Source organism: Emydura macquarii, unplaced genomic scaffold (genome assembly GCF_026122565.2).
Source record: "Emydura macquarii macquarii isolate MOO-44397 ecotype Brisbane River unplaced genomic scaffold, CSIRO-AGI_Emac_v2 contig_3287, whole genome shotgun sequence".
In the NCBI taxonomy this organism is placed as follows: domain Eukaryota; kingdom Metazoa; phylum Chordata; order Testudines; family Chelidae; genus Emydura; species Emydura macquarii.
Genome location: NW_027133424.1, coordinates 1,444,373 through 1,461,094, shown reverse-complemented (window position 1 = coordinate 1,461,094; position 16,722 = coordinate 1,444,373). Strand labels below are relative to the sequence as shown.

The 16,722-nt window shown below is 49.1% G+C and overlaps 1 protein-coding gene across 1 annotated transcript in view; it reads left to right on the top strand.

Moving 5' to 3' along the window:
• The window catches only part of RGS5 (regulator of G protein signaling 5), a 53,918-nt gene extending 37,736 nt beyond the window's left edge, over window positions 1-16,182 (top strand). The window contains exons 3-5 of the mRNA XM_067532410.1: window positions 1,799-1,860; window positions 7,074-7,240; window positions 10,364-16,182. Coding sequence (XP_067388511.1) covers window positions 1,799-1,860; window positions 7,074-7,240; window positions 10,364-10,525 — 391 coding nt within the window. The 3' untranslated portion in view covers window positions 10,526-16,182. The remainder of the gene's footprint in view (window positions 1-1,798; window positions 1,861-7,073; window positions 7,241-10,363) is intronic.
• The last annotated feature ends 540 nt before the right edge of the window (window positions 16,183-16,722 follow it).

The window sequence follows — 16,722 nt, the reverse complement described above, 5'->3', positions numbered from 1 at the left end:
TCTCTGTCTGTCATAGCCTTCCCACCTAAACTCTGAGTCAGCAGTGTGCCCTAGTTGCCAAGAAGGCTAATAGCATATTGGGCTGCATTAGTAGGAGCATTGTCAGCAGATCAAAGTTAGTGATTATTCCCCTCTATTCAGCACTGGTGAGGCTGCATTTGGAGTACTGTGTCCAGTTTTGGGCCCCCCACTACAAAAAGGATGTGGACAAGTTGGAGAGAGTCCAGCAGAGGGGAAAAAATGATCAGGGGGCTGGAGCACAAGACTTATGAGGAGAGGCTGAGGGAACTAGGCTTTTCTAGTCTGCAGAAGAGAAGAATGAGGGGGGATTTGATAGCAGCCTTTAATTACCTGAAAGGGGGTTCCAGGAAGGATGGAGCTAGGCTATTCTCAGTGGTAGTAGACAACAGAACAAGGAGCAATGGTCTCAAGTTGCAGTGGGGGAGGTCTAGGTTGGATATTAGGAAAAACTTTTTCACAAGGAGGATGGTGAAGCACTGGAATGGGTTACCTAGGGAGGTGGTGGAATCTCCATCCTTAGAGGTTTTTAAGCTGAGGCTTGAAAAAGTCCTGACTGGGATGATTTAGTTGAGGTTGGTCCTGCTTTGAGCAGGGGTTGGACTAGATACCTCCTGAGGTCCCTTCCAACTCTAATCTTCTATGATTCTATGATTCCTGTGAAGGGAAACAAAAATAAAAACAGAAAAACCCAAACAAACACCAAACCAAAACTAGAGCAGCTCACACACCCTCCTGTAAACTCCCTGACACATGCCCACTCCGGCTCCCCTGTTTTCAGCTCCGTTTGTTGGCTTCTGTTCCACTGGCCAGATGATTCACGTCCTTTATAAGCCTCCTAGTCAGGGAAGCCTCTGCCCCCCACCCCTCCAAGTCAGGGCTCTGCTTCTCTCACAGCACATTGCCTTCAACCAGCCTCTGAAAACTGAAGAGGAAAAAAAAACGACACAATACACAAAATCCACTGTGGGCAGAAGGCAGCATGGTAGGGCTAGGCTGTGTCTTGGTTACTCTGTGGCACTGCTACAGGCCATGTGGGCCATTGCAATTAGTCAGCGTGGCCCTCATGGGGGCTGCAGTTGGCACCGTGGGTTTGGAAGCCCCAGGATGTGGGGGAAGCACAAGCTCCCGCCTCAGTCCTTGCACCGGGCTCTGCCCTGTGGGGATGACTCTGACCCTGGGTGTCTGCAAGACTCATGCCATCAATTTAATGGTGATCAGCAGCTCAAGGCTGCTGCTGCTGTTTAGATCTGAGCAACAGCTCTGGGAGCAGCTCCAATGCTGGAAGGTGCCCAGATCCAGCTATTCCCTGCACTTGCACGACACTCTCATTCCCAGCAGCAGCCAATCCCAGGGCCAGGCACAGTCCAAGACAGCGGGCATCATGGGTGGCATCTCAGTGATGGATGGCACTAAGCATAGTCCAGTTTGGGCTGAATATTGGGGGGGGGGAGGTTTCCTGACAGTGAGGGCTGCAGGCTGATGGGATCCCCTGTCCTTCATGCCATTCAGTGCTAGACTAAACTGTGAGGACTGCAGATAATGCATGACTGGGCAGATGATTTGGGGGGAGAGTCATATGTTAGTGGTTAATGCCTTTTCTGGGTTCCGGTCCTGTCTCTGCCACTGACTTGTCGTGTGCCCTTGGACAAGTCACTTCATCGTTTGGTTTCCCTTCTGTAAAAGGGGCGATAAGGCCTGGGAAGTGTTCTCAGATCTCCTACGTTTTCATTGACGATGCACTGTCACAATCCCGTTCTGTGGTTTTATCTCCCCCTAGGCCCTCGCCAGATGAGGCTTTGCAGTGGCGTGAGTCCCTGGAGAAGCTCCTGCAAAATGCTTGTAAGTTTACTGGGCCCCAGCAGTGAGAACAGACTCGGAGAAGCCCTCCGTGTGAAATATTCCCCCCGGTGTAAAGCAGTGATCCCTCCCAGTGATTCCTTGTAATAACAACCTGCGGGGAGCTTGATGGTTCCGGGGTAGGGAAGAGGAAAGGGCCCTGCCACTGCTAAGGGCTAGTGTTTCTGCTGGGTACAGAAGGAAGCGGGGTTGTCAGAGAGCTGAGGAAGATCCCCATTCCCCTCCACCCATGCCCTGCTCCCAGCCTTGCATAAGATTTCAGTCAAGAAATAGAGCGAAAAAGTACTTAAAGACCTATGGGTTGGATGAATGGACTATAAAATGGCTAGAAAGCTGGCTAGATCATCAGGCTCAATGTCTAGCTGGCAGCCAATAACAAGCGGAGTGCACCAGGGGTGAGTCCTGGGGCCGGTTTTGTTCGACATCTTCATTAATGATCTGGAAGATGGGCTGGATTGCACCCTCAGCAATTTTGCAGATGACACTAAGCTAGGGGGAGTGGTAGATACTCTGGCATGTAGGGATAGGATATAGAGTGACCTGGACAAATTGGAGGATTAGGCCAAAAAAAATGCGATGAGGTTCAACAAGGACAACTGCAGAGTCCTGCACTTAGGATGGAAGAATCCCATGCGCAGCTACAGACTGGGGACCGATGGTCTAGGCAGCAGTTCTGCAGAAAAGGACCTGGGGGTTACAGTGGATAAGAAGGCTAATAGCATATTGGGTGGCATTAGTAGGAGCATTGCCAGCAGATTGAGGGAAGTGATTATTCCCTTCTATTCAGCACTGGTGAGGCCGCATTTGGAGTATTGTGTCCAGTTTTGGGCCCCCCACTACAGAAGGGATGTGGACAAATTAGAGAGAGTCAAGCGAAGGGCAACATAAATGATCAGGGGGCTGGAGCACGGGACTTATGAGGAGAGGCTGAGGGAACTAGGCTTGTTTCGTCTGCAGAAGAGAAGAATGAGGGGGAATTTGATATCAGCCTTTAACTACCTGAAACACTAGGCTGTTCTCAGTGGTGGCAGATGATAGAACAAGGAGCAATGGTCTCAAGTTGCAGTGGGGGAGGTCTAGGTTGGATATTAGGAAAACCTTTTTTCCTAGGATGGTGGTGAAGCACTGGAATGGGTTACCTAGGGGTATGGTGGAATCTCCATCCTTAGAGGTTTTTAAGATGCGGCTTGACAAAGCCCTGGCTGGGATGACGTAGTTGGGGTTCGTCCTGCTTTGAGCAGGGGTGGGACTAGATGACCTCCTGAGGTCTCTTCCAACCCCCATCTTCAATGATTCTATGATGATTCTATGAAACTCAGCAGCTGCAATGTAAAGCTGGACAAAGGCCTCCAAGACAGAGAGCTCCTAGAACTCGGTGCTGTGTGTGTCGGGGTGACAGGAGGCATGCTGTGGCTATTCATGCACTGACGGCAGTATGCTCAGGATGCTGTGCAGGTCTGAGGTGTGCATTGAACCCCACTGCAGTGATGTGAGCACAGAGGGACCTGGGGACACAAATGGCCTGATGGTGCCTGTGGCATGCTCCCAGAGCAGCAGCAGGGAGAACGGGGAATCCAGAGCCTTTCTTCACCTGGGATTTCCCTTTCCCCTGACTCCAGGCTGAGCCGTGGGGTTTCATGGCTGGCATCCCAGCGAGTTCCACACACAGGCGTGGTGAAGCCCTGGGTTCTCTGGCCCTGAAGCTGTGCTCGGCTGGCCATGGATGGCTCCTCCCATGTCCAAGCAGCTTGTCCCCATCAGGATCCTCTCCCAGGCCTGCCAGTTCTTCCCTTGCCTCTTTCTTTGCTTCACACAGAGCCTCCACAGGGGAGGGGGAGGGTATGCTTCACTGGGCCCTGGAGGCCCTGGGGGGCCCAACCCAGACTGCAATCCCCTTTACCATGAGGGAAAAAATGTTCATGGCTTGTGAGACTGTACGTTTGGGATGAGGGATTGTGATGTGTGTGTGGCGGGGGTCCATGTTACAAGTCTGTACTGGGCCTGAAAAAATTATGCTTGGGCCCTGGCTGCACTTGGAGCTCATTTACATCCCACTCCCCAGTGTCACATGCAGCCCCAATCCCCCCAGAAAATGTAACATCACCGACCCCTTCCCATAGACCCCATCGCCCTACGCAGCCTGGTCCTCTGCCTCTGGGACAGGAGCTCCTGGGCCTTGTTTAAGCCAATCCCTTTTCCTTCATGCGTCCCTTGCCATCTACTCCCAGGTACAGCTCAGAACAGGGAGCAGAGGCCTCCCTCACACCCCTCCACTGAGCGAAGGGTCACAGTGTCCGTCCCTCACATCTCCACAGCAGTGCAGTGTGCTCTGGTTTGCAGTCCCACCCCGGTGGGTGCAGGGGCGTTAGTGACTGGGCGATGTAGGTCCGTTCTCCCTGCAGGTCATTGAATCAGACACTCCTGGATTCCACAGGCAGATGAGATCACGGTGGTCACCTACGCTGCCCCCTGGGACAGCCGAGTGTGGAGTTGTTTTGACTGTCCAATGCCTTTTCATTAAAAGTTTCTGCTTCCTGCAGAAAATTTTAATTTTTTTGTCAAAAAAGAAAATGTGAAGGGTTGGGCCAAAAATGTTCAGTTTTCAGTGTTCAATGAAAATGGGGGGGAGGGAATACAGCTATTTTCGTCAGCATTTTCCTTGGGGGCGGGGAATGGAATTCCAACCATCTCTCAATGTCAGCTGAATAGCTGCTCTCTGGAAAAATAGCCTTCTTCAGTAATCAGTTGTTAGCCTTTCTAGAAACACCTAAATTCTCAGCCCTCTGGGCTATGTGCCATGCAATTCTGCTCTTTCCTGTGTCCGTTCGTTCCAGCACCCCCATTCTGTCAGTGTATTCTCTGTCTTTTTACCTGGACAGAGCTGGTTTGGGACCAGTCTCGGAGCAGCCTCTGTGGTAAAAGCCGATGCCCAGAATCAGTGGCCTTAACCTCCTGGCTTGTTCCTTTAATTCCCTGACAGCCAGCTGAACTAAATACCTCTCTCAGAAGCTCACTATTTCTGAGAGACTTAAAGGATTTTTTAATGCCCTTGGCGACTGGTTCTTTACTCTTCCATCGCCCAGTGCCATGATTGAAAGCCTTTAGACATCAGGCTTTACAGACAAGTTGTGGAACGCAACAGAAAGGCTAATGCTAGTGTGTGAGCTTCATGGCCCTGTCTTCAAGTCCAGAGAAAATGATCCATGCTGGGGGGAATCCTGACCCCAATGACTTGAGTGACAAAATTCTCCTGGAGTGTTATGGGGCCAGTTTCAGCCCAGATGTTCCCTTACGATAGGACTGCACTTGAAATGCCACAGTGGCACAGATGCACTACTGCAGCTGCACCCCTCTCGTGAAGACACTACCTGAGCCGACAGGAGGGTTCTCCCATTGGCAGAGGTGCCCACCTCCTTGAGAGGCGGTAGCGAAGTCGATGGAAGCATTCTTCCATCGACCAAGTGCCGTCTACACAGGGACCTAGGGTATGGATTGTTCATGCCCCCAGCGATGTCTCAGGGGCGTGAATAATCATGGCAGAGGGGGAGCGAGTGACGCAGGGCAATGCCAAGGGAGCACGTGGGGAGCCGGGGGCTCAAAGGCACTTGCAGTAGCCTGGGGAAGGAGAGTTTGGGGAAGACATAACCAGTGGCCTCTTGTGGCCTGAGAAACTCCAACTGTACAAAAGCCAGGAGGTGGGGTGGCAGACCCAGTGCAGGGGGCAGGACTGGCACACGGGGTGTGGGGAAACAGCTGGGTTCCCCAGTCAGCCTTGTCCAGGGCTATGGCTTTTACAGTGACCTGAGGTATTTTCCATTTTAAAGCATTTTTTGTTAAACCAGCAGTGCAGGACTTTCCACGCAGCAGCTAAATAGATCAACTGTAGCAGTAGGGCTGAGAGGGGGCACAAAACAACCAGGAAAAGTCCCAGCCCTTGGCCAGGGGGCAGTGACACCCACCCACTACAGTTCCTTCCCCCGCCACACACACCTAGCTTTTTATTTTCTGCAGCTTCTCGCCCCAGGCAGTGTTTGCAGAGTCGGTTCCCTGTCAGTCCAGGAGGACATGGACCCAGCTCCCCCATCTATTGGCTGCAGTGGGATTTTGTCCTCGCACCAATACCTCACTCTCTCCAGTTCCTGAGGGTGCTGCTAGAGATCGCCACAATGTTCCAGATGGCAAAGGAACTGGCAAGGCTCGAGTGATATAACCCCATATGTGCAGCTAGACTCAGCCATGGCCCCGGGACACGTGAGCATATTAAAGGAACTGGCACGTGAAATTGCAGCCCCAATGAATTTGTAAATCAGGGGTCGAATCCTATGACTGGAGAATTGCTACTATAATACCTATTTTTAAGAACGTGATCCAGGAAACTACAGGCCTTTTCATTTCATCTCAGTTGTATGCAAGGCCTTGGAACAAATTTTGAAAGAGAAAGTAGTTAAGGACAAAGAAGTAATTGAGATAAAATACAAAATGATTTTATAAAAGGTAGATCGTGCCAGACCAACCTGATCTCTTTCTTTAAGAAGATAATTGATTTCAGACAAAGAAAATGCAGTAGATCTAATCTACCTGGATTTCAGTAAAGCATTTGATACAGCTCCACAGGGGAAATTATTAGTTAAATTGGAGAAGATGGGGATTAATATGAGAACTGAAAGGTGGATAAGGAACTGGGTAAAGGGGAGACTACAACAGGTCATGGTGAAAGAGGAACTGTCAGGTTGGAGGGAGGTTACTAGTGGAGTTCCTCTGGGAATGGTCTTGGGACCAATCTTATCTAACATTTTCATTCATGACCTTGGCACAAAAAGTGGGAATGTGCTAATAAAACATGCGGATGACACAAAATTGGGAGATATTGACAGTATGGAGGAGGATCAGAATATTGTACAAGAAGAAAACATTGAAAACTGGAGTAATAGAAATGGGATGAAATTTAATAATGCAAAGTGCCAAGGTCATATATTTAGGGACTAACATCAAGAATTTTTGCTATAAACTGGTGACATCCAGTTGGAAATGATGGGGGAGGAGAAACACCTGGATGTATTGCATGTGGGCTGAGACAGTGCCATTTCCCCTCCACTCTCAAACTGCCCCAGCCATGGCAAAGTCATTTCTCCCAGCAGATTGTACTGGGGAGTGGGACGTTGAAAGGAGCCTTTCCCAATTGTCTCTTTGTACAGATGGGCTTGCCAGCTTCAGGAGCTTCCTTCGATCTGAGTTCAGTGAGGAGAACATTGAGTTCTGGATCTCCTGCGAAGACTACAAGAAAATCAAGTCCCCCACCAAGATGGCTGAGAAGGCCAAGAAAATTTATGAGGAGTTCATCCAGACAGAGGCGCCTAAAGAGGTCAGTCCAGTCAGAGGGGTGATTGGTGTGGGGAAGGATGGATTCATGACCCGAGTACTGATAACACCAAAACCGGTTGCTCACACTGTGCTCTCTTCAAAGCCATGTAGGCATCTTGTCTACACCTGAAGAGCCACAGCAAACATGCAAAAACTGGAGCAGATTCCAACCACCTGGTCTATAATCCAGAGGCCTGGCCAATGGTGCCTGCAACTCCCAGCATGCAATTCTGCATTGGTGCAGAGGGAAGGGTCACCATGCCCCATGCTGTGGAATCATCTGGCCTGGTGGTTGCACTTTGCTCACACCAGCTGCCCTTCCTCCCTGGAGCTTGTGAACAAGGCACCTGGATTACTGTGGTAGGCGCCCGGGCTAAGATGAGAAATGTGCAAGGATTTAGTTATGGTTAAAGAGTCTGTGATGCCAGCAACATCTTTATCTCTCTGGTGATGATTCACTAGTTTGCCTATCACCCCCAGACCTGCCTCACGCCATCCACTGACATCTAAGCCTGTCTCGCTGACATCTCCCAGGGATGGCCAGCTGTCACTGAAATCTAACACAGCTTAAACAGAGCTTCTCATCTACCCCCAAGCCCTTCCTTCTCCCCACTGTCACAATGGACTACATCCTGATCTGCCCTGGCACTCACACTGGGAACCAGCAGGTCACTTTGATCTGGCCCTCTCCCACAGCCACACCTCCAAGCCCCTTGCATCGCCTGCCTGGGGCCTTCATGCCTCCAAACAAACACTCACAACTATTCCCAATGCTGCTGCCGGCCCCTCTCCTAACCCACCTGTCCCTCTTTGCATCCCTCCACTGGCTGTCCCTTCTCCAAGCACAAGGCTGTCTCCACCTTCCCCCTTCATCCCTCAGCTCCGTGCAGGGGATCTCATCACCTCCACCAGTGCAGAGACAGGGAATCTGCTGATCTCCCTCTTGTGGAGAAGCCCTGTGGCCCAAAGAAACAAAAGTGGGGAAAGGCAGGCCAGGAGCCACAGTTGCCCCTCTGATGTCCTGTCTCTGTGTATATTCCCCCATACAAACTAAATTAAGATGGCTTTAAGGTTGAGAGTTCATACTGGTAATTTAAGGGAAACAACTTTACAGCAATGTCCTAATTATCCCCAAACTAAGTATTATTGCATGACCAAAAGCTCCATTAAGGCAGAGTTACGGTGCATGGCGATACATCAACCCGTGGTAGCGTGCTGAGTTGCAAACTCAAATGTCTGAAAACCAGGCAATGCACCAGTAAGGTTTCCCTTGCCACCTTAACTCTGTCCTCTTTCAGTAATGCCCCCATTTGCCCCGTTGATACACAGACCTTTACTCTGCCAACCCCATCATTGCTGAAATGTGGGAGCACTTCATCTCCTTTTACACCCCCACCTCCCAGGATGGGCTAGGGGTAGGGTTAGGCTTGACTCTCACTCACAGGAGTCCCTCTTACACTGTTCTGCACAGGGACGACATACCACCCAGCAACCGTAGCCCTGCGTCAATGGCGTTTTTCCCATTGCATTTCCTAGCGGGGTTTTAACATGAAAAGATAAGTTGCTGGGAGAAGTTAGTCATTTAGACAGCTGTACATATCATGACCCTCAGTTAGCACACTGAGCCAGCCATTCCCCCGCCGCCCCACCCAAACACACACACACACCAGCAGGGCCCCCCCAGCTCTGCTTTGGCACACTTCCCCAGCCATGCCTCCGTATCCAGCCCTCCCCACCACAAACAGGGAATGTGTCTCCCTGAAGTCCTCACTCCCTGGTATTCAAAGGTCTTCATTGCTAGTGCTTCCCCCTCCTGTCACTCAGATCACATGCAGTGCCTAGCGCAACGGACAGCTGTGGGGCAAAGGAATGGGGTTTGGGTGCAGGGTCATTGGAGTGCACTGGTAGAGTTGGGGGTGCAGGGGGTAGGGATGCAGGGTAGTTAGGATGTGCTGGCAGAGCTGGGGATGCAGGCAGGTTGGGAGATGGGGATTGGGGTGCACGGGAAGAGCAGGGGATACAAGAGGTTGGGTACAGAGACTGGGGTGCACTGAGTCTGGGGAGGCAGGGGTTGGGATGCACTGTTATAGCGGGGGGGTGCCATGCTTCCCCGATCTGAACCCCCAAACTAGTTCTCCTACCCAGCCAGCCACCCAAATTTATTTCCTGGCCCCTTGCTGCAGCCCCAAATCCTTCTTGCACTATTCCCCCAACTCCTCCGCCTCCAATAGCCCTCCCTCCCAGGAAGCAGTCACGTGTCTATTACTCCCCCCAAATACTTTGATTACCTCCCCCCAAAATAAAATTGCCACCTATGACTCACAAATTGTAGCAACCTCCAGCAACTTAGTGACCAAAACTGCTTTTGTCTTAGGCAGACGGCTGTGATTCCTTTAGCCTTAGCTATGTTAATGGCAGGGTGATTTCACATCCATCAGTCTCATAGGCCTGTGATTCATCCAGTCATCAGTGCCTCTCAATTTAACAATACAAGGTTGCAGAAAAAAACTGTCTAGTGGGGTGGGGGCTGTAACTTGGGAAAATGACCCCAATTTTGGATCACTCATGCACCTCTGCATTCCCAAGAGACACACCAAATTCCAAAGCAATCTTCTTAACCATTTGGATTTACAACAATCCTCATTAACTTAATCTGAGCACAACCATATTTCTCCCGATCTAGCCTGTGCACAAGATTTCAAGCCATTTATCAGTATGGAAAGTTTAACATGGATGGAATTATTAAGGACATTCTGGACAAAGGAAAGATGCTAAATTTCTTCAAGGAGCCAGGTTCTATCGATTTTAAATCATAAACTAATTAAAGGATTCTCATGTAAATCCCCAGAACATTCATTCATTGCCAGTGAGTTGGTTCTGGAACTCTGGGGCGGTTATGTGCTGCTTTTCACACAGAACCGAAGGCTGAATTCCTTCTTCAAGTGCAGAAAAAATCTCCACCTGAACTATGGAGTTGTTACCAGTGCCTCCCAATGAACCTGGCTTTGGTCACTCATCCTCCTCCCTGCATGACTGTATTTGGGGAGGGCAGAATGGTTCTCAACCCTTTGCTTCGGGCACCATGTCCTTGTCCTGGTCACCTCCTATTGTGTCCTCATCACAGGTGAATATTGACCACAACACCAAAGCTGTGACCATGAAGAACTTGGTGGAGCCTTCAGTGAGCAGCTTCAATGAGGCTCAGAAGCGGATCTTTGCACTTATGGAGAAGGACTCCCTGCCCAGATTTGTGCGGTCAGAGTTTTATCAGGAGCTAATCAAGTAGCAATGTAGCAAGGCTGTGCAATGCATTCCCCCTGCCCAGCAATCTCTGTGAGCCATGCTATCTATCGCCTCTTTCCAATAGCCCACCTTTATTCTGTAGCAGCTTTGCCTTAATGGTACCAAACTGAGAAAACCCCCAACTGCTAAACTCCTTCCACATTATTTTGGACTCTCCCCTATGTGCCAAATGTCTCCTCTTTTACAGTCTCTTTCCGTGCTCCCTTCACAAGATCCCTGTTATGAAAAAGGCCTAGTGATTTTACCTGTTGGTCTTAGCCTGCGTTCCTGAGGGCCACCTTGGCAGCCAGCTGACAGCCTGATGCATGGACCAAATGGGATGAAATTGCAAGCTTGTCCAGAGTGGCTCCATGGAGACGCAAAGGAGGCTTGCAGGAGCCTGGGCCACTCACCTGTTTGCAGGTCTGTGTCCTGCAGAGCTTATAGGTCCTACAGAGTCCAGTCCTCTAGCTGGATCTAAGCAGTCTTGATTCAAATAAGCTCAAATGAGTGTAAGAAATGCATCCACATGTCAGTGTTTATCTAAACCAACCACACGACTGAGCCTCTAGACCCTATGGCTTCACCCGTCCCCACTCGCATGTCACAGGTTACACTGCTCTGATGCTCACGCCATGATAAGCTGAACATGTCAAATACTAATGGCACAGAAAGCATGTTAAAACATGCGCTGTCTCCTCCCGCCAGGGCACCAGACCTTGGAGTGACTGGGCTGTAAGTGCTAGCGCTCCGTGCTGTTGGGACTGTCTGTGTGGGAAGAGATGTTTGATAGCAAGTGACCACAGCTCACCTGAAGCATCTGCTCTCTGAAGGCCTCTCACTGACTCTGAGACCAGTTCGTGACAGGGCTGGCTCCAATTGCCCTTTGTGTCCACACACAACATGGTGACTGCATGGTTAGTAACTAGAGCCATGGCAGAACCAAGTGTCATGCCCCACCCCACAACAAAGATATGGCTCCCTTCCTGGATCCAAGGACACATTGTTATTTGCCATGTAAGCTCCTCCAAACTGTGTTCAGATGACTGGTTTGGCCTGTCTTACCCGGTCCCTGCTTTCCAAGTGGGAGCATGGCTCCACTTTCTGGTCTTTGGGCATGTCTGCCGGAGACCAAGGCAGGATGGGTTTTTCCCAGCATGCACTGATCCAGTCATGGTCAGGCAGCATGGAAAGCATGGGCACACAGACCTGGGTTTCCACAAGGTTGTCTTTTGAAAACAGCTGGTGTGCGGACAGAGGCAGGTTGGCCGAGAGTCACAAACTGGTAACAATCACAGTTCACTTCATCCCATAACCAGGGTGCAAGTGTAGCTCCCAGACTGCTTTCTTCAGCTAGTAACACATTTCCCATTGCCAGTGTGCTGGCTGACGTTATTGTGAGTGATGGTCCTTTCCACGCTCCTCCTCTGCTGGGAAAACAGCACTCCTTTTGAGCTGGAGACAACGAGAAAAATAAAACAAACACCATTTTTCCAAAACACTGCAGCTGGCTAGCAACCCAAAGCTCTCCGCCCGCGTTAGATTTATTGCGCTTGTCATTTCCAGAGCCGTTTTCAACCCCCCAAAGCCTGTGCACAGCCTTATTCAATGCTACTAAGGTGTAGAGAGGTGTGTTCTAACGGTGAAGACTTCTCCCGGTTATTTCTTGCGACAATAGGCATGCCAAAGTGATAGTTCTGCACAAACCCAAACGAGGAAGTTCATTAGGGGAGGTAAAACTTGTTGAAAGAACATGAGTAATTGAAACAGTTGGGGTCAGTTGCTGAGAACGGACCTGACGTAAAGGCATCAATGGAGACATGGGAACTAAAACCCAACATTCTTGAGCAAATGGCAAGTAGTGCTGAGCTTCATACAGTTTGTTTCCCTCCGTCTTGTCTCCGTAGTCTATTAGATGGTGCGTGAATATTTGTGTTGCTGACATGCACTTGGCCAGCTCTTGTCCAAGCAGGATAGCAGGACAGATGGGGCTTCTGGAGGGTGACAGACTTGTTTCAATTTTGAAAAATATTACAGCTAACATACATTAGCCTTTGTCCTTGGTTCCAGCCCAACTTAGTTGCCACCAGAAGTTGTGACCATCTGCAGACTGTGTGAGGACCAGTGTGAAATAAATCTGGGGTCTCAAACCAATTTCAAGTTGACAAGCTAAAAGGTGAAAAGGCCAAGGACTGATTGGACCTTGAGATGACTATCTCTTCTCCATGAGATGGTTTCCTAGGGCCCGGCTGGCAGGTGCAGGGCTAGGAATCCTGCAATGCCACTGCTTGTAATAAAATTGTCTGTACAATGAACACAGGACATTGTCTCTGCAGCTGACAATCCAGAGTTTTTTTAATCTTTTTAAATCAGTTCCAAAACTCTCAGCCGTCCATTAAAACGGGCCACCCATGCTCAGATCCAGAGTTGGTAATCCAGCTCATGGGAGACAGCGTGTAAAATGCAATAAAATAAAGTAGGGGTTTGCAAACCTTTCATACACTTATAAAAACTTCCAAAAACCCGCCAACCCCAAATATTTACACCTCGTTTCCATGGCGGCAGAATAAAAATATGTGTGTAGCTGGGTGAACTGGATTGAACGTTCCAGGAAACTAACTTTGTGTTAATGCATTTATTTTTCTTTCTCTCGAGCAAACGGCCTGGGAAAGTTAGAGGCCTCATGACAGGAACACAGCCTGGTGTTCTCATTCTCTTCCCTTGTGTGAAGATGTAACCCTTCTGTCAGTCAGCCTGCAATGCGGAACAGCAGCAATACCACAATGGGATCAACCAATCACAAAGGGGCCGCACACGTCTTTCTCCTCCCCTTTGAGAAAGTAAAGGGTTAGAGCAGAAAATAGCCTGCAACAGCAACCTTTTGCTGTCTGGATTTGAAGGGAAATAGGTTAGGGACAGTACTGGGGCTAAGACCACGACTAGTTCAGCAGTTAAACATACCGCCACTGGGCCACATTCACTCCTGATGTAATGCTACTGATTTTAGTGCAGGTATCTCAGAGAATTCACTTGGCTCAGTATCTCTCTGCATAATGTGGATGGCCATTCAGAGCACACACAAATGCAGGCTCAGATGGGCTCTGAGTAGAAAGACTCCAGCATGTTGTTGACTTTAAGAGGTTGTTGGACAGACTGAAATGCTTCAGGAATTCAAATCTGTAACTGCAAGTTAACCAAACAAATCTTGTCTGGATTGGCAATATATTTAACCCCTTCCTCTGTCTCTCCAGTCAAACCGGCTGCCAGTGGGTGACTCCTTGTTAATTTAACTAACCTCTTTAAGGTATGTGAAAGTTTTCAGTTCTCTAGTTAAAAAGGTCATTCTCTAGTAGGGGCCTAGTTTGGCTGGTCCTTTGGGTGGTTTATTACAATGTTCAGCTCGCTGTATACATATATGCACACACCTTCATGTGAGCACACACATCACACACCCAGATTTTCAGTCAGGATCTGTTAGGTGTCCAAATTTGTTCATGCAAATTTTACGTGCACAGCTGCTTGTTTGCCTAATTATCACATGCAGGCCTGCAAAACAGGTACTTCAGGCCTAACTATCCAATCTGACCATGCAAACACGCACAGGCAGTCATTCCACACCAAAAATTCGAGGCCTTCTTTTGAAAATGTGATCCTAAAAGTCCATTTTTGTAGCTGTCTGATTTGGATTCCAGCCTATACGCTTTTTCCCCTGAATCCTGATGCAGCATTATTTACACAGGAGAACAAGTTGGGCTGGGCTGGGTATTTATGGTGTTGTCAGTACCACACCTTGCACTCATTAAAAGGAAAGGGGGATGCCTTAGGCACCAAATGTTACATTGACCATTTCCTGACAGCTGGAGCTGTGAATAGTGCTGTGAATTATCCTGATAACCACTGTGGTGTACATCTTAACCTGTGCTCTTCTACCAGATACTCAAACATGTCAAATCTTCCCCGGCCAATCAGATCTCTCACTTCATAGTGCTCCTTAGAGAATTCTTCTTTGCCTCATGCCTGTAAAAAACAAAGATGTTGGCTGTATTAGGACACCAAAGGGGTGTGCTGGGTGGCCCAATGCTGAGATGTGGTTTATAGCCTACAAATGGATTTAGTTTGTTATGTGCTGCCAAAACAACAGCACAAACAGTGCAATCACCACAACCTCTGGTGGCACATGGGCGGCAAGTAGCCTAGGGACTGGTTTTGAGCTCTTTTAAAAGTGCTGTCTCTCAGAAACCTCTCCTGGCCTCCATTTCTGCTACAGAAACTGTAATCCTCCTCTTCTCAGATACTTCATTTTAGACGACGTCTCCATTAGCCACAGAAGGGCCCATGCAATGTGACCTCAGAAGCCTTTGGGATTTCTAAAAGCTGTGTTTGTGTAGAATAGTCACTTTGTTTATTGGTTCCGGCATGCAGACAATCCGAAAGGTAACAAATGACACCATCTGATGAGGAAAAGGATAATTCTGAAACCCAAGCAACGTCTGCTATGGGGCGATACCACCTGTAATGTGTTTGTTATCAAGTATTTTATATATTCTCTGTTACCTGTACTTTTATTATATGTTGCACATATATCAACACATTATATATCTGTATTCTTATATACACATTATATATATTCATCATCTTAACTTCACTTGAGTCGTTAGTAAGTCAGTGAATCAAAACATACAATTTAAATGCATTTTATCTAATGACAAGATTGTTCACTTTTTACAATTGCCCATTGCCTGTCACCACCCTGAGCACTGAGTAGAAGTAGATGGGTTTTCAGGTATTTTATTGAGCTAAAGCTCAGCCTTTTGTTGGGATGAAAATGAAGGTGTGTCTCCCTTGTATCTTCCCATCTCTTTCTTTGCACTGTGTTGCTAGATGACTACTTCTTTATCAGAGCAGCATCTACTAGTTTTAGAAAAGAAGCAAGTGGATGTGTGCTACTCTGGGGAAAAGCCAGTGGCCAGGTACTGGCTCCTGGCAAGGCAACGCTAGGCTCTGTTTCTATGTCTCTGGTCGCAGTGCATTGCTTTCATGTGAGTTCGGTAGGTCCGGATTCCTGGCAGAGGAATCATTGAACTGAAAGCCCCTCTGTGGGCATGTCATGCTGCCCCAATTGCCTCCTGTCCGTGGGGTTGGGGTCACTTGCTGTGTGTCTTTGGTGATTTCCCTCTCAATGAGACCCATTCTCATTGTGCACTGTGATAAAGCCTGTATCTATTCCATCATGCCTGTGCCGTTAGCTGTCCTGAGCTGGCTGTGGCAATACCCTGTGCATCTGGTACAGGGTTTGGAGTATGTTCAGGACAGAAACTCTTTAAAGCTGCCCTTTGTGCACTGAAGAGGTTAGCATCACATAACGTCAAACCAAACCGCATCCCACGACAAGAGGTGAGCATCTGCAGTGGTCAACTCCTGACCAGGGCCTGTCTTGTAGAACGCTAAGTGGTTCCCGCAAAGGATTCTGCTCTGTCCATGCCCGTGGCCTCAGGCCTCAGTGCAGTGGTACCGGGTGTGCTTCCCCACAAAGGCGTTGCCATGGCAGGGCAGGGCAGGCTAGGTCAATGGACAGTGCGGAGCAAGTGCTCAGAACTGGTTCTGTTCTGTAACATGCATGTAACCTTCTGTATAATCAGAATATAAACATATTATCACTGACCTCTCTCCCGCTTGTTTATTTACTTCATCTCTACGATCAAGGTCACAGATCAGGCTCAGCTTCTGCAATGCATTTTTAGGACGCAGCTTTTCTCAGGAAGGCGACTGAAAGCAGTCGCAGAGCAAAGCCAAGCCATGGGCTTTGGCTAAAACAGAGGCAGAGATTTTTCTGAGATTATAAAATCAACCAGCAACCACTGGAGATTGGCCTGACCCAGATTCCTGGTCTGAATCCCTTCAGCCCCAGCACGCACCAGTTGGTAACCGCAAACCACTTGGGAACCAAAGCCTGGAACCAACTCTGCCTACACTCAGCATTTGGCTGTCCCTGCCCTGCAGCATGACAGCCCTCCTGCAGCACCCATCTGGCAAGGGATTGCCATGCTTCCCCTCTGCCCTCATGCCCAGGATGGCATCTCACTCTGCCTCCCGGCAGGCCAGGACGCAGCTTCCTTCTCTCCAAGGCAGCCAGGGGCAGTTGTGTCTCAGCCAGCCTTGCCCTAAGTCCCACGATCACAGAGAAAGGCAATGGGGATGTGG